The sequence below is a fragment of the Sapajus apella genome, unplaced genomic scaffold, assembly GCF_009761245.1.
Source record: "Sapajus apella isolate SASKATOON/1434 unplaced genomic scaffold, GSC_monkey_1.0 scaffold31, whole genome shotgun sequence".
Taxonomy (NCBI): Eukaryota; Metazoa; Chordata; class Mammalia; order Primates; family Cebidae; genus Sapajus; species Sapajus apella.
The window spans coordinates 1,715,409-1,734,354 of record NW_022436971.1 but is presented as its reverse complement, the minus strand read 5'-3'; the positions used below and the strand labels follow the sequence as shown (position 1 = coordinate 1,734,354).

General features: G+C 40.2%; 1 protein-coding gene across 7 annotated transcripts in view; it reads right to left on the bottom strand.

The window, feature by feature from the left end:
• Positions 1 to 18,946, bottom strand: part of ITSN2 (intersectin 2) — a 163,717-nt gene that overhangs the window by 18,394 nt on the left and 126,377 nt on the right. For 5 of the 7 annotated variants that reach the window (XM_032293959.1, XM_032293961.1, XM_032293960.1 and 2 more), the window contains one exon: positions 212 to 333. In XM_032293959.1, the coding sequence (XP_032149850.1) occupies positions 212 to 333 (122 nt within the window). Of the gene's footprint in view, positions 1 to 211; positions 334 to 13,298; positions 16,593 to 18,946 lie in introns of those variants that run through there. The other 2 variants (XM_032293963.1, XM_032293964.1) reach the window with 2 other exon arrangements.

The window sequence follows — 18,946 nt, the reverse complement described above, 5'->3', positions numbered from 1 at the left end:
AGCTGATTACAGACTTTCAATCTAAAGCATTATCCGGTGGGCAGAGACAGCATTTGGAGGGTGTGAGAGCTGCTGTCACTATTTGTGAATTCACACATCAAAAGTGATGCCTTGCTCTGCTTCCGCATGGAAGCAGCCCCGAGACTGATGCCCACCATCTCTTGTGGAAGACAGCAGATCCCCCGAGAGCCACCAGCAGCGGCCTCCTCACCTCGACGACGAGCTGAAGGTCACCCATGTACCGCTCTTCGGTCTGAATCAGTTCGTGAATATAGCCCTGTCTTTTCCTCTCAATTGGCTGCATTGTGTCCAGAGTTTGCAGATCAGCACACCCTGTGGGGGAAGAAAAAGGGTAGTTTAATTACTTTAGTTGGCTTTGTAGAAAATAGACATTTGTCAGCAGACGTGCTGGGTTTACAAATGCTGCTTTGAAAGAACGACAGCCTTAAAAAGAGCGCTGCTAACTGCACGCATATGCGGAGAGTCGGCATTAATGAGCCAGTACTCAGAGCTCCAAAGCGGCAAATTAGCAATGTCTGAAACATTTCAATGTGCTCCTAATTTCTTTTCAGAACTGTGCAGAGCGGGTGAAGAATCTCACCATCTCCAGACATGTTTTGAAGTTACTGAAATGATTAAATGAATCAGATGGCTTCAGACCACTGTTTTCCAAATTGCAGGTCATAAGCCATTAGTGGGTCATTATATCATTTTGGTTTTTAAAATGCTGGTCAGGCCCAGCATTAAAAAATAAATAAATAGAAATTACCGTGCATACAGATTTGGTAAATATTGCGAAATGTTTAGTTATGCATGTATTTGAAAATGTAAAATATATTTCTGTGAGCTACGGTTAAAAAAACTTTGAGAAACATGTCTCTAGATTTCTCAAAGGAAAGTTCTAAGGTTATCAAACCTGCAATTCCCAGATTCCAGCAATTCCCAGAAGACCACTGCCTCATCTCACTAGAACAAATAACTCCTGGTACACGACAGATACCCAGCCACAAATGATGGGAAAGTCACAAGCAGCCTCGCATCAGGGTGAGAGGTACTGCATTCACTTTGGAGCAATTTACAGGCACATCAGAGCTAAACTAGATGTCAGACTATGAAGTGACATAATTCCAGAGTCACTCAACAAGTAGCTGAGGGCTTGCATATACACAGTGATGTGGCAAAATGCCTCAGGAAACCCTCCTTAGAAAAAAAACAAAAGCAGTGAAAGAACCAAAATGGAGTCACTTGTTTTAAAAATCCTGACAAAGGGCCAGGAAAAGACATGAAGAGAGAGTTCTCATCCACGAATGCTTGATAACTGGAACTACCACAGAAGACTCTGCAAAACCACAAACTTGCATAAAGGCCATGGATATTCTGCAAGGATATCTGCCCAGCAACCGCCTGTCCAACCCTGGACTGGCGCCACCCTTGTTACTGATTCTTACAGTCAAGGATAATTACAAAAAAATAAATTATGTGATCCTCTTCATTTTTTCTTTAAAAACTTTTTCCTGCTTTACCTGTCTGAATAAGCACCTGTTGGCATGCGTATTCCCATTGCAATAACTATTCTTTTTTTTTTTTTTTTTTTTTTAGACAGTCTCACTCTGTTGCCCAGGCTGGAGTGAAATGGCATGATCTCGGCTCACTGTAACCTCCACCTTCCAGGTTCAAGCGATTCTTCTGCCTCAGCCTCCCGAGTAGCTGGGACTATAGGTGCATGCCACCAAGCCTGGCAAATTTTTGTATTTTTAGTAGAGACGGGGTTTCACCATATTGGCCAGAGTGGTCTCAAACTCGTGAACTCATGATCCGCCTGCTTCAGCCTCCCAAAGTGCTGAGATTACAAGTGTGAGCCACTGTGCCCAGTGCAACAACTATTCTCAAATAAACAACAGTTTCTTTTAGAGTCTCTCTCTGTTATTTAGACTGACAGCATGTAGGTAACCAGCAAGCTACAACATGAGGCAGTAAGTGGCTTGTGTCAGAAAACTGGGAAAGAGATGAATGACATAGGGAAGACCTTCTGTAGCTGAGGCACCCAGGAAGGGCAGCAGAGAGAACGTGCACCCCTGCACCTGCCAGGACACTCCCCTTCCATCAAGCAGGGCCTGTTGCTCTTTCTAATTTCCTTTGCATTTTTATGCATTTTGTACAGATTTGGGCTTACAGACAGTTCTAAAGAAGACAACTTCTCTATATTCTACAGATGTTGTCAACAGCTTTAAAGAAATTACTCCCACAGAGAACAAAAAAAAAGTGAATAAGGCAGGTTATGTTTGGTGTTTCTAAAAGGAAATCATAGACTGAATGTGGTGCCTGTAATTCCAGTACTGTGGGAGGCTGAGGCAGGAGGATCACTTGTGCCTCGGGGTTCAAGACCAGCCTAGGCAACGAAGTGAGACTCCCATCTCTACCAAATTAAAAAAAACATTAGCCAGGCGTGGTGGCATGTGCCGGTAGTCCCATTTACTTGCGAGGCTAAGGCTGGGAGGACTGCTTGAGTCTGAGAATTCAAGGCTGTACTGTGAGCTCTGACTGTACCACTGTACTCCAGCCTAGATAATGGAGACCCTGGCTGAAAAAAAAAGGAAAAGAAAGGAACTGGGGAAAGGAAGGAAAAAGGGAAGGGAAGGGGAGAGGGAAGAGACAGGGAAAGTGGGGAAGAGGAAAGGGAGGAAGGAAAGGGAGAAGGGAGGGAGGGAAGGAGGGAGGGAGGAAAGAAAGAAGGGAGAGGGAGAGGGAAAGAGAAAAGAAAGAAAAAAGAAAGGAAGGAAAGAAAAAGAAAAAGAAAGAAAGAAAGAAAAAGAAAGAAATCATAATGCCACTGTCATGTTCAAAATTGTTAAGCTTTTAGGGGGACAGTCCTTTATTATCTTCTGCCAGGGGGAACTGCAGAGCGTTGAAAAATCACTGAGGCTAATCCAAACGTCTGCTTGATGAGGCTGTTGCGGAGCAAGGAGGAGAGGCTTGGAGGCCATTCACCTGGCGAAATGGAACTCATCCTGATAGGATCCAGTGGTGCTGCTCAGTGTGGCCAGGTGATTGATGGAGGGAACTCAGGCCAGTGTCCAAGGTTGCCCCACCTCGCCTACCAGTGTCTTACAAACTTCACGTTCTGCTTTCAGGACTTCTGCCACAGCCACATTCCATCTCTATTATTATTTACTTGATATTTTTCTCTATACGTACTCATGTTTGAAGTTAAATGTGCTCATTATGTTTCTTCTAATAGTCATTAAAGTAAATACATAATCATTCAAATAAAATAGGTCCATTTTGTGTGTCACTGAGTTGCGTACCCTGAGGATACAACTACCACACTTTGGGAAACAATGATTTACATTAAAAACCACAAATATTGGCCCTTCTATCTGGAATAATACCTTGCAATAAAAGGAAGAATCTCAGATATTTTATTGTTTCTAAAGCTGGACTATACATTACGTTAGCTTTAGCAGGATAATATGGGGACACCCCTGGCATGTCACGCCTAGCTGACCCTTTTGCATTTCATCACGATGGCTTTTAAACTTTTTTTTGAGACACCTGTGTTGCCCAGGCTGGAGTGCATTGGCACAATCTCAGCTCACTACAAGCTCCACCTCCCAGGTTCAATCGATTTTCCTGCCTCAGCCTTCAAGTAGCTGGGACTACTGGTGCACGCTGCCACGCCCAGCCAATTGTACTTTTAGTAGAGACAGGGTTTCGCCATGCTGGCCAGGATGGTCTCGAACTCCTGGCCTCAAGTGCTTTGCCCAGCTCAGCCTCCCAAAGTGCTGGGATTCCAGGCATGAGTCACCTTAAATTTTTACCCTCTGTTTAAGTTTCCAACCTGACTCCTACCCTCACTTTCAGATGTTCTTACCGCTGATGTCAGGGAAAAAATAAAGATACGAAGTTCCCCTTCCTCCCCTTCTGTCTGCCCACTTGCCGCTGTGCGTCCTTCCTGAGTCCGGGAAGGACGGGTCCTGTTTCTTTCTAAAGCCACTGTCTGTAATCAGCCTCTCCTCCAGGGCCCTCCGTTTCCTTCACGCTTCTATGTTCACTCCTCACCATTTCCTTCTTAGCCTATAAACATTTCTAAGTGTCCCTCCTATCCCACTGTTCGAAACCAACCAACCAGCTCCCTTCCTCCAACCCTGGTCCCTCCTCAGCAGCCCTCTTCTTTGGTCTCACTGCCAAATGTCATTGGAGGAGTTTATACCCATGGCCAACTCTCGCCAGCTCTCCCTGTCACATCTCCACTCAGGGGATTCTGGTTTCTGCCCCATTGCCCGACACTGCTCTCAGGAAGGTAACGATGACCCTGGCATTGCCAAGTTCAGTGACCCTTTCTGAACTTGCACCCTGCTCTGCCAGCCCACAGTACGGGTGACAGGCTGCTCTGGAGGCTCGAGTCTGCCTGTCTCAGCCCTTGTGCCTCTCCTCTTGTGTTTCCGTCTGTCTTCGGCCTCTGCCTGCTGCCTGGTTCTCTGCTCCCCTCCGTCCAGCAGACGTCAGAATAGGCTCCTGACACTCCTGTCCTGCGCGGTCAGGTGAATCCACATTGCTGCAGACTGTGCATCTCGCTCACAGGGCCCCAATGCACATTAGCCTCTTAGGCAGTGAGAAACGCTGCGCTAAAGAAAAGCGTGATGATCTGAGTGCCCAACATGTATTTGACCACAGAATCCTCTTTTTTTGAGGGGAGAGAGGGTAAACTCTTTTTTGCCCTGAGAAAAGTCCTGATGAGCTGAGGAATTCGGGTTTTATGGACAGAATACACTCCTCTTCCACCCTCTAATACCTGCATTGTCAACAGAGTAGCCCTTAGCTACTATGAGCACCCATGACTATGAGCACCCGCAGTGTGGCTGGGCCAGATGAAGACGTGCTCTAAGTGTCAAATACACACTCGACTGGGAAGACCGATCCCAGAAAAACAGAAATGGGAAATGTTGCATTCATAATCTATTGATTACATACTGAAAAGGTATTTTAGATACACTGAATGAAGAAAAAATATTAATTCCATCCGTTTCTTTTGACTTTTTTAAGGTGACTACTGTAAAATTTTCAGTTACATATGGGGCTGCATGTGGGACTCATACTTGATTTCTATTGAACAGCTCAAGCCAGCCTTGACATTTTTTGTGTTCCTTCCCTCACAAACGTTCAACGGCTTCCATTATTTGCAGAATGAAGTCCTAATTTGGTGGCATGGGCTCCGGAGTCTCCAGAAGCCAGCCTCAGCCCACCTTTCCTGCCTCAGCTTTGACTACGCTGCCCGCCTTTCCTCCTGCCACCTTGCAGGCTGCACGCACTTTCCACGGCTCTGCTGTTTTTGCTCCTGTGGTGTCCTCTGTCCACACCTTGTTCTCCACAAAGAACCATCTTACTCATCCTTCGAGGTGCAGCCCAAGGGACCCTTCTTCGGGAAAACCTTTCCTGTCCCTCTGTCCCACTCACCCAGACCTGCCTCTCCTTTGGTTTATGTCTGTATTTTAACATTTCACACCATCTAACTTGTCTGTTGCTGATGTGTGTAGTTTGTCTGTGGCTCTCACTGCAGATTAGGGACTGTGTCTAACACATTTCTGTAATAGAAACTGAGCACAGCATTTTGGCCACCAGCAGTCAGGGGATATTTGTTAGGGGGTAGGATGCTGTGTGGGTCCTAGGCCAGTTTGTGCCCAGGTCCATTTCTCACCCTTTCCGTGTTCTGCTCTGTGCTGCAAAAAGGCCAACCTACATACTGTTTATTCTAAGCTTCTGTTTTCATTGGCTTCTGCCTCGGTTTGGCCAATAAGAGGAAAATGGCAGGAGACTGAAGATTACAGGGTGGAGCAGGAAAAATATTCTCTCACCAGAAGACTGACACTATTAAAAAGATTTTTGTCTGTAAAGTAATGAATGGAAATGCTGGCTTGCATCTTACACAATCTATTAATATATCATTTCCATGATAATAATTGCAATTTTTTTTCTTTTTCAACTATGCTTATTCCTTGTTTTAATAGACTACCTATGGCTTTAAGCCCTTCATTATGTGTCTTCAGTTATGTTAAACATATAGTGTGTGTGTGTGTGTGTGTGTGTGTGTGTACACATATATATACATATAATATATTTTTTTGAGATGGAGCCTCGCTCTGTCGCCCAGGCTAGAGTGCAGTGGTGCAATCTCGGCTCACTGCAATCGCCACCTCCCTGGTTCAAGCAATCCTCTGCCTCAGCCTCTTGAGTAGCTGGGATTACAGGTGCCTACCACCAGGCCTGTATAATTTTTGTATTTTTAGTAGAGATGGGGTTTCACAGAGTGAGACTCTGTCTAAAAAAAAAAAAAAAAAAAAAAGGAGATGGAAAACATGAAATGGAGCTTACGAGACACAGAGGACAGAATGACAAGGCCCAACATACATCTGACAGTAGTCTAGGAGGAGGGAACGGAAAGAACTGAGAGAGGTAATACTGAGATTATAATGTCTGAGACTTTTCTAGAATTGATGAATGATACAATGTCCCAAGTTCAGAACCATGGTTTCTGATTAGGAAAAAAATAAATAAATAATTATCCATACCAAAACACCAAGGAGGGGAAAAAGTTATTAAACAGAAAGAAAAACCAGAATAACCACATTCGAAGAGCAATTAGACAGACTGCACATAACACACAACACAGAGAAAAATAACTGTCCAGCCAGAAATCTAATTATACTACCATTCACAGATGACAGAGAAATAGACATTTTGATACAAAGTCTGAGAGCATTTACCACTAGTAGACACGAATGGAGAAACTGTTAAAAGATGTATTTCAGGAATAAGAAAATTAAATAAGAAGGGAAGAAAAGAGATATAAGAAGTGGTGAACCAAAACACTAGTAAATGCGTAAAAAAATCCAAATAATCATTGACTATACAAAACGATAATAATGAGTAAGCTGGTAGGTATAAATACAAGGTGAAGTTAAAACACAAAAATGCCAGTAACATGAAAGACAGAAGAGTATCATTAGAGATAAATCATCCTTCTTGCATCGATCAGAAGGTGGAGATATTGATCAAAGGCAAACATATATGTTAAAACAGAAAGGTAACCACTCAAAGAACAGACAGAATACATAATTTCCCAACCAGTAGAGGGCAATAAAAGAAACAAAGAAACTTGATCAATGGGACAGAAGCCCCTACTTCAGCAGAACAAAAAGAGGCAAAGAAAATGCCTGGTAAATAGAAAATACATAAAAAAAGAGATACAAATAAAAGTATCAATTGTTTTAATCAATGTAAATGGCTTAAATCTGTCAGTGAAAAGAGAGGCTCTGGATTAAAAATCAGGTCATAGAAATGTTGGAAGTAGCGGGCTAGTAAAAGTTATCCAAATAAAAATTCTAAAAGCAACTGGGGAGGTTTTATTACAACAGACAAGTGAGGCTTTAAGGACCTGTATAAGATGGGAGAAACAATTCACCAGGAACAAGAATGATTCTGATCTTATTTGCAACTAACAGGAAAGCCTCAAAGTGTAAAATAAAAAACTAAGAGACATACCCCATCTCCCTCCAAAAAAAAGAAAAAGAAAAAAATGACATATCTATAATCATAGTAGTAAAGTTTAATATAGTTCTCTTAATGAAAATTGATGAGAATGTGAAAGATTTGAACACTATTAACAAAATTAACATATGGACACACATACAAGAGACTATACATTCTTTTCAAGAACCCATAGAGCCAGGCCAGGCGGACTGGCTCATGATATAATCCCAGCACTTTGGGAGGCTGAGGTGGGCAGATCAGTTGAAGTCAGGAGTTTAAGACCATCCAGGCTAACATGGCAAAACCTCATCTCTACTAAAAATACAAAAATTAGCTGGGTGCGGCGGTGGGCGCCTGAATCCTAGCTACTCAGGAGGCTGAAGTATGAGAATTGCTTGAACCCAAGAGGCGGAGGTTGTAGTGAGCCAAGATGGTGCCGTCGCACTCCAGCCTGGGTGACAGAGTGAGACTGTGTCTCAACAACAACAAAAATAACCCGTAGAACCAATTTCGAGAAATACCAAGGAAGCTGTTATCACTGTAGAAAAATGTTTACTAAATGTACCTGGAAAACTACGCTTTTAACATTATTTTCAGAAGTTTCACTTTAAAGAAAAGGAACTTCTGAATCTCCCCAGGCAGCCTCCTCTCTTATTTTACTGGACCTATCACTAGCGTCTGTGATTGCTGATTACTCTCTTTTTCACTTGTCTTCCAGGTCACTGCCTCTGCTCTCCTCATATCCTCCCACCTCACTGGTCTGCCTTTCCAAGCTCCTTTGCTCGCTCCTCCTCAACTCTCCAGACTTCTAATGTCGCAGGGCCCTAAGGTTCAGCCTTTGGACTCTCCTCTACATCCTCAGAGTCTTGGTGGCCTGGTTCACTCTCATGGCTTATTCATGTACTGATAGACGCCCACATTTGCACTCCAGCCTGAACATCTTTTCTGAACGTCTTCACATGTTCTACTGCATACTCGGTATCCCCCTTCAGATGTCTAGAAGGCACATCAAAATAACATCGATAACCAAATTCCTAAGCATTTCCCAACCTGCTCCTCTTCTATGATTTTCCACCTCAGTGGATGCCAGTATCATCTCTCTAGTTGCTCAGGCCACCCGATACTTCTCACACTTCACAATCAATCCACCTGTAGGCTCCATCTTCACGATACATCCAGATCACTTCTCACACGTCCCCCACTGCCATCCTGATCCAAGTCATCATCTTGTGTTTGGATTACTGAACTAGCTTCCTGATGGATCTCCTGGCTTCTGATCCCTCCCCCCTCTTTAATCTGGCAAGCCATAGTGATACTGTTAAAACACATCAGATCATGTCACTCCTTTAATTAAAACTCTCCAATGGGTTCTCACTCCAAGCAAAAGCCAAAGTTCTTATAAATAGCCCACAAGAACGTAAACAATCTCCCTCATTTACTAGGTCACACCCAGACCCTCGCTCCCTCCTCTCTCCTGCTTTCCCACCTCACAGGCCTCCGCACTACTCCTCAGGCACCACAGGCTGCCCCTGCTTCAGGGATTTTGCGTGTGCTACCCCCTCTGCCCAGAATGATCTTCCAGATAGCCACATGGTTCCCTCCAGATATCCTCATGGCCCTCCAGTCTCTGCCCACCGTCACCATCTCAGAGAGGCTTTATCTGGGTATTTTATTTTGTTCAAAATAAAATGCCTCTGGATCCATCTCCCTGCAGAACTCCCGTTCCCCTTCCCTGCTTTATTTTTCTAAGACGCTACACACTTCACTTACTCATTTTGTTCATTTTTTTGTTTTAGCCTACTCAAACACCAGCTCCAAGATGGCCGAAGTTTTTGTTTTATGATTTGCCACATCCCCAGTGCCTGACACACAGGAGGGCTTCAATAAGCTTTTATGAGAATGTGATATGAAGATAAACTCTGAACTTCAGGAGACAGTACAGCAGTGTTAACTATAGGCAGTCAGAGAAACTGATGAAAACTTTCTGGTAGGTCCTTTCTGGTAGACAGGAAGAGTGGGCAAAGAAGAAAGATGAGAGATCATGGCTACTATCAGGTTGATGTTCCCAGAGGAATAATTAGTAGTGGGCTGGGCCACAAGACCCACCCCCACGCTGTGGGAGGATGTGGAGACTGACAGACAAGTTATGAATCACAGGTGTGTCTCACCATAGCTGGGAACCACTGTTCCAAGTTACAGTGCAAGCAAGAATAAGGCAAAAACAAGAGACACCTAGGAAAGGAGAGGGGAAAAATCAGGGCAGATTCCAGAAGGTAAGGGACAAAAGACAATCTGTAATGACAAACACAGAGAATGCTTGTTGAGATTATGTCACAAGTCCCAGAAAAGTCCTTGCCCATTTGGAGGAGAGCAGCACCAGTGAACAATGCTATTCTCTGTGTGCCCAATTATGCAGCAAGAGTATCACATAATGGTTTCCAGTTATACTGTAGTTAAGCTCACTGAAAAGATGAGATTTTAACAGTAAATCTAGATGAATAAGCTGCATTTTCTGAAAGCTGCATTTTTGTTGAAGTTTTATCAGGACACTAGAAAATTACTAGGTATTTTATTTTGTAAAAGAATAGCTTTTCATCCACTTGGCAAATATTGAGTACCAGGTAGCATGCTTCCACCACAAAGACATTTGTTTTTACTTTTGGAAATTTAGATAATTATTGGACAAATTTTTAAATTCATGTCTTTTTGAGGCATGTCAAGTTCTATTCCATTAGGAGCTATGTTGCTCATGTAAGCACAAAAAGGAAAGAAGTTCAATTCGTATTCTTTTTTCTTTTTTTGAGATGGAGTTTTGCTCTTGTTGCCCAGGCTGGAGTGCAATGGCGGGATCTCAGCTCACCTCAGCTTACCACAGCCTCCTGGGTTCAAGTAATTCTCCTGCCTCAGCCTCCTGAATAGCTGGAATTACAGGCATGCACCACCACTCCTGGCTAATTTTGTATTTTTATTAGATACAGGGCTTCTCCATGCTGGTCAGGCTAGTCTCAACCTCCCCACCCCAAGTGATCCGCCTACCTCGCCCTCCCAAAATGCTGGGATTACAGGCATGAGCCACCACAACCTGCTCAAATCATATTCTAATGTTGCAAACCATCAGAAAGCAAACTATTTGGCTATCAGAAAATAGTCATATTCTAGAATTTCCGAAAGCAACTATATTGACAAGTGCAAGCAGATAAAGAAAAATTTTACTGGCTTTATTTTTACTTTTGAATCTACTGTAAAAGGTCATAAGCTTAGATAGCAACGATCTCCTAATGACAGACAAAAGGGCAGACCTCGGCCTCACAGAGCAGTTAGTTCAAGCTAAAATCTGCATTACCTTCTAACCTGCCAGACTTGTACTGTGACTCAACTGAGAAAATTAATGTAAGACGTAGGATACAGAATATTATAAAGAGATATCATGAAATAGTTTCATCATGTTAGAACTTTCAAGTCTAACAATAAAAATAACTGTACCAATATGTGTATAAGGATTTACAACCGCTGATCAATCCTTTGAATAACTGGTAACTCAGACCCCCGCTCTATAAGTAAACAGAGACTCTGTTTTTTGACAGAGGGTCTTGTTCTGTCACTCAGGCTGGAGTGCACTGGTGTGATCTTAGCTCACTGTAGCCTCAATCTCCTGGGCTCAATTGACCTGCCTGCCTCAGCTTCCTGAGTAGCTGGGACCACAGGTGTGCAGCAGCACCACTCCTAGCTAATTTTATTATTATTATTATTATTTTGTAGAGACAGGTTTCACTATGTTGCTCAGGCTGGACTCAAACTCCTAGGCTCAGGTAATCACCCACCTTGGACTCTCTAAGTGTTGAAATTACAGGCATGAGCCATCATCCTGTTTTCTTTTCACTGGTATGAGTAAAGATTGTACTGCCAAAGTCCATTATTATGGGATGGTGGTAATATCAGCACACTAGCATAGAGGCTAACGGTGTGGACTTGGGAGCCACCTCTACCAGTTACTAGCATATAATCTTGGACAAGTTATGTTTTAATTTATCTTAAAAAAAAATGAAGAGGTAATACATTCAAGGACCTTAGAAAAGTATCTAGACCAAGAAGTCCTCAAAAAGAGCACTTTTCCTCTTTACTGGTGACAGAGATGGTTACAGAGCCAGAATTTCATTATTTTCTAAAAATCATGAAAATAGCACAACAACCTCTTTATTCTCATATAACCTCTCTGTTCCCTCTCTTTATGAGTGCCTTGCACTATCCAAACCTTAACTGTGGATCTTCTAAGAGGTCTGATCTTCTTCCCAAGTAATCTTAGCTACTTCCACTGGTTCAACACCTACCAGTATGTATGTCATTCCACCAGGTGGTGTACATCTGATGTTATATATCTTGATTTTATCTACCTGCTCAACAATTCTATTTGGACATCCCACAGGTGCTCCAAACTCATCTTCCCCCAACTCTAATTCTTCACTGCAGTTGGCAGCACCATTATCCCACCTTGTCCCTCAAGACACAAACCTGGAAATAACTGACTTTTCCACCTACGCTCATATTCCACCAATCTCCAGTTTGCCAACTTTCCCTCAGAACTCTGTTTCGTCATTTTTCTCTCCACCTTGGCTTCATATCAGAATCATCTGGGAGTCTCTGAAAGATCTCCATGATCAGGCCAAACTTCAATCCATTTAAATTAGGACCCAGGCACTTAAGAGATTTTTAAAGTTTCCCAAATGATTCTAACATACAGCTGAGCTAGAGAATTTCTGATTTAGCCCTTGGCCTGCCTCTCAAGCCTAACTTTCACAGTTTCTGGCTCTGTATTTCCACTCTAACAATACTGAATGCTTATAATTACACCTCCTACCATGCTGTTTCTTACCTTTATCATACACTCTACCATCCTACCCACAGAATCTGGCTTATTCCTACTTATCTTACGGACCTGGCTGTTACTTCCTCCAGGAAGTCTCTCATTCACCATATATGGTTGAATTTGGTATTCCTTCTCTGCAGTCCTTCAGTGCCTGGTAAATATCTATCACTGTGCTGAATATGCTGTTTTATAATTATCTGCATATGGGCCTGATCCCCTCAAAGACCTATGTACCACCTAAGACTATGGCCACCTGACACTCAGCTTTGTATTCCAGCACCTGCTTGGCCTTATGTAAACACTTAATACATGTTAGTTGAATAACTTTACAGAGATGAGGAAAGGCTTTTTGGAAAGAGGTTGTTTGTGTTAAATGTTGACGCATTTAGATCCATATCTTTCTTTCCACCCAAGGGCTTATACAACCACCAACATGATTAACTTGAACACTCTGCTTAATTCTGACACCTCCAAGCATTCACTGCTGTTTCTTTTACATAAACTCTTATTTTGTACTAAAAGTCTTACTCTACATTTGCAGTGAGTATCAATTTGTAAGTTCCATCCAATCTTTTTAGAAAAAAGATGCAGTAAAAGTTATAAAAACACGACACTCTATTATTACTCTATATTATGTTTTCCTTACTTTTGTGAGCAACACCATATTAAAATCAAAATTTATTTCACTTTTGAGATACATACGATTATCTCCAATTAACTTATCTTCATCTTAACCACTTAAACATTTCTTTTGCCCCCTATGATATAAAACAATTGGCTGGCCTGTACTCATGAGACTACATTAAGGAAAAAGGGACATTCCAAAGACATTTAATCATGACTAAATATAAACAATTAAAAATAAGTTTTAAAAGTATGTTTCAAAAGAAATACACAGTACAACTAATATAGTTTGTGTTCTTTTAATAAACACACTTGCATAGTTATATTACAATTTTGTAAAAATAAAAACAGATTATCTCATGCCAAGCGTGCCCAGCATTTGCACAATCTCAATACCTTTAATACTATAGTTTTCAAGACACACAAAATAAAATTTTAAGGCAAAAACAGCACTTTGCAACAATTTAATAATTTATTACATTACAGTAGCATCACAGCAGCATTCAATAATGCCACTTTAGGCAAAAGTCTTTCAGTATTTCCATTACAGATTCTGTTTACAAGGATTCATAAATTGGTAAAAGCCATTCTAAGAGAACTTGGCAAATAAAGCTTTGGACTGGAATTGGCATTTCTTTCTCTACTTTTCCTTCTCCCAGTTTCTTTCCTCTTTTAAACTAAAGTATTCATATTTTAAAATGTTTTATTTCAAAACATTAAAATAGCAGTTACATTTTTAATAGCTGTATTACTTTAAAATGACTCTTTAAGATAAAGTCTTAGAGAAACTATATTATGGATAGGGCTGATTTACATTTTCAAATTTTCTAAAAATCAGCATTCGTTTTAGAATTGACTTTTTTCATTTCTGGAAAACCTAAAAGCTTTAATCAAATAATTTAAAAATGATTATCATATATTGCAATCTTTAAATAAACAGGTATTTTGATTCTTTACCTCCTACAGAAATTCAAATCTATTCAGTTGAACTCACATTTTAAAATTCTATGTTACTGATGAACTCTAACCTTCTAATGTTGCCTTCTAAGCAAATTGAAAGCTGCCTTATACTGAATGAGGAAGAGAACAAATACTTGGCTGCATGAGGTATTGCAAAAGACTGCATGCACTTTTAAGAAAGACTTAAGTTATTATGTCATATGATTTCCATTCTTTTTAGCTTTTTCTTAAATATATGACAAAATACCTATACAAAGAGTGGTATTTCAGTTAATATAGTAAATTTATTTTCCAGACTGACATTCAGCTTAAATATGCCAGTATGTGATTTAATCCGTAAGATACCTGATGAACATACTATTTTCATATTGGTTACAGATGCTAAATGCTATCTGAAGGTCATTCCTAGTAATTTATATTTACCAGGGTAAAAGTGAAGTGATTTGAACTATAAAAATACCTTAAAATAATTCATCAATGTATTAGATAAACTCAGTTTCAGAATTATAAAGAAAAAATGTCAGACCAAATAATATGGCTAATTAACAGTGGTATGATTTCTAGCCTGAGGGTTTAAAAGTGACTGACAGTTTAAAGTAACTGACTTTAAACTGAACTTAAAGAATGCAAAAGCAACCAGTTCAGAAAATCAATGGCAAGAACAGGTAGTTCATACAATTTGGAAGAGTCAGTTGAATTCACAAGAACCCAATCTTTGTACTCTTTCAGTGAATGCAGGCAAATCTGTTACTCCATCTGTAAAATGATATTATTGCTTTCCTATTAATGTCATATTTATAAAAGTATCATGAGGATGCCAAATGCTAAAAATGGAAGTGGTCTATTAACAGAAATTGCCACCCTAGGGAGCACACGTTTATCTCCCTACATCCTAATAACGTGACATATTTAGGAACACAGACATTGGAACTTCATGAAGTTTTAACTTAACTGTTGATTCTTTCCCAAGCATCATAAAGTTCTGATTTAGGCAATGTATGACTCAAATAATTCATTCATAATGTATAGGCACATTAACATAAATATTGCACAAAATATGCCTCTAACTGAAACTGAGAGGTATAAAACCATATTTCACTCTTCATAAATAACTTTGTGAGGAAATATGACTCTGATTGTATATACACTTTTCCTGATACTTTGACATTCACAAACAGTAGATTGCACTGCAGTCTGTAAACATTTTAAGTTGCATAAACTTCTCCTTGATTTTCAAATATAATATAATACTGTCTACTAAAACTCCTTTTTGTTTCTACTAAGTACTCTCACATATATTAGTTTATAATAATTTTTGTCATTATTTTTAAAAGTGTTCTCCATTCAAGGAAAAGAAGTAAATTCCTATGTCAAAGTAGCCAATGTGGTTGAAGAACACATATTAGCCAGAGAAGTCTGGATGGTAAAATCAATCTTCTGGCCTCAAAGAAGCTCCATGAACACAGAGAAATGCCAGATATCACACATCTTTCCTTTACTCGAATTCATTCTTGACTAGAGTCTGCATGTCTGCTTCAGGGACATTTAAACTCTTAAAGGACTTCTTACTATCTTTACTAAATACATTAAGAAGAATGCCAACCAGTGCCCTTTTGTATACTGAGACATGTAGTCACCTGATTAAAACAGGTAGCAATGAACTCTGACTTTAAAATGTATTATAGATATAAATGCTCTAAGGTAGGAAGGGTTTTTCACATCTCACAGTCAACGATGGGAGCCTTTCATTCCTCAAAAATAATCCCTTTTTAGGTCATCGAAAAAGTGTACAAACGCTGCAGCACATGATGCAATATTTTCATTAGCCCAGGGCACATAAAGATCCTAAGGGAACTACCATAGCACAGTGCTCATTCTTGGCACTGGACCAAATGAAACACTCTATTCTGCACATACCTGCCAGAGCAGGCCACTTTCCTCTTCTATTGAGATTTTAAAAGCTGCCCCAAAATGTTATTGCTCCCATCCCAAGTACACAGAAAACAGGGCATGGCTGTTTCCAGTTCTTGGCCTTTAAACAAATCTAAATGTCAGTATTCATGGTGGCATGTTACAAAGTCATAAACAGTGCGCACTTGAGGGCAAACCACATATTGAGCTAATTAAGAGCTCACTGTGATTAGGATCAGATCAAACATAATAGCAGAACAAAAGCAAATTTTATCTGAATTCTGTAATGAATATACATGTTGCAATAACATTAAAAAAGCAAGGCAGCCTATTCCAAACCAGTAAGAATAGTTTGTGCAAATAGTGGGTCTTTGTGTGTTTGAACTCCCACCATGTAAGGGCAAACCTCAATATGCATGCTAATGACCTACAATTATCAAATTAAAAAGAAGAAAAATGCTAAAGATGCCAGAGTGAACAGCAGGGAAAGCCACACAAAGACCCACTATCCTTTAACTTTTTACAAATAAATTTAAACTATAAATTAGAAACACAAAGAAATACAAGTGGCTCTAACATTCAAACGAAGTAAACGAATTGTGTAGGAGATATTTGATCAGGGCTGCCTGCCCTGCCTCCACGCTAGAGTGAAACTTGGATAGTGGGTCTCTGGGGTGCTTTCACAACTGGAAGACAACATTGGGTCCTAAAAAAAGAAAATGAGGAATAAAATGAACATAATGCAAATTAGATGGGTGAGATAAAATCTGACTAGTAACAACATGCAACATCAACTAAACAAATTTGAACTATTAAAATTATCTTTTAAAAAGTTCTAATTCATAATAAAATAAAAAATAATACTTATAAAGGCCAAAGAAACACAAGTGGTAATCTATAATTTAACCAGCTTTCATTGACCATTACAAGGACAACAAACAGATGATTCATTTCTAAAAATCTAGGTAGGTACAACAAAGATCTCATATCTATTCCTGACTTTAAGGATTAAGCATTTTCTGAACCACATTTAATTAAAATTAATAGGTTTATATACACAATGTGAGTGAACTTCATTGCTACCAACACCATTAACATTACTCTCTTCATCTTCTTTGAAAAAGTAATTATGTCTCTTCAATTTCTGATAAATAATTACGTCAAGTAAACAAAATCAGTACTTCTCACTTTCCTAGAAAATTTAAATAGTTGTTTTATAGAAACAATTAACCGTCTCAGAGGAATCTCTTTGGGAATTATCCTTAGAATTACAGAATTGAGAGCCCTTCTATTCCAGGATGGATGACAAGCCTTTAGCCATTCATTTAGGAGAAACAATAAAGTATTCAGTTTTTAGATCTGATCAAACTAAAAAAAACCCACATATATCAGCCAAAAACAAGGTAATAGGTAAGTTACTGGTAATAAGCTTATAACAAAGAGAAATCTGAAATTACTTTTATTTTTAAATAACCTCTTGAACATTGTTTGCCCAGCTCTCTTCCCCAGCTCTCTTGATGTAAAACAATCAAGAAAATATTTAGTCCTCCTTGCATCCCCAACATTTGCCATTTGAGCAAACCATTAGTACTTCATGTACCAGCTCAGATATCCTCTATTATATCTTTCACAACATGCCTTCTTTCCCCACAAAGATTTAGGGGGTCTTTTTCCAAAACATATTTGTATAAATATTCATTACAGAAATTGTTATATTTATCTGAACATTGTTCCCCATTAACCTCTAAGGCTACTTCAGAGAATGGACTGTCTTTTCTTGTTTGTATTCCCAGTACTCCTAGTCAATACAGACTACACACTCAAATAATATTAAATGATGAATTTCTTTTTTTTTTTTTTGAGACGGAGTTTCGCTCTTGTTACCCAGGCTGGAGTGCAATGGCGCGATCTCGGCTCACCGCAACCTCCGCCTCCTGGGTTCAGGCAATTCTCCTGCCTCAGCCTCCTGAGTAGCTGGGATTACAGGCACGCGCCACCATGCCCAGCTAATTTTTTGTATTTTTAATAGAGACGGGGTTTCACCATGTTGACCAGGATGGTCTTGATCTCTTGACCTCGTGATCCACCCGCCTCGGCCTCCCAAAGTGCTGGGATTACAGGCTTGAGCCACCGCGCCCGGCAATGATGAATTTCTTAACTGAACAGTGGGAAGAATGTTAACATAAAATCCAAAAACCATATAAACAGTAAAATCTGAAGTACATAGGAGCTACAAAATCATTGTGTAGGTCAATAATAACCAAAAGACAATTATTCTTTTTCTTCTTATTTTAATGTTTCAATATTTCCCTGTTTTGAGATAGGGTAGCACTCTGTTACCCAGGCTAGAGTACAGTGGCATGACCACAGCTCACTGCAGCCTTGCACCTCAGCCTCCCAGGCTACTGGGACTATGAGCATGTGCCACCACTCTCAGCTAATTTTTAAAAATTTTTCTGTAGAGATAAGGTCTCCCTATATTGACAACCAAATGATCTCCCTGCCTTGGCCTCCCAAAGTGTTGGGATTACAGGTGTGAGCCACTGTGCCCAGTCCTGCTATTTCCATGTTTTATTTCAGGGAGGGCTTGCATTACAATTGGTTGTCTTCTAGAGGTGTGCTGTCTAATACAGTAGCCACAGGCCACAAGTAGCTATTTAGCTTAAAATTGAAGTTAAATTAAATTAAAAATTAAGTTTCTCAGTCACATTAGCCACACTCCAAATAATCAAAAGTGACTAGTGGCCACTGTATTGGAGAGTGGCGATATAGACATTTTCTGTATTGCATAAAATTCTATTGGATAGCGTTGTTTAGATGGGGTCTCTCTCTCTCTCATCTATAGGTAAATTAAGGTTCTACCAGTTCTACCCATACTTTTTTTTTTTTTTTTTTTTGAGACAGAGTTTCACTCTTGTTACCCAGGCTGGAGTGCAATGGCGCGATCTCGGCTCACCGCAACCTCCGCCTCCTGGGTTCAGGCAATTCTCCTGCCTCAGCCTCCTGAGTAGCTGGGATTACAGGCACGCACCACCATGCCCAGCTAATTTTTGTATTTTT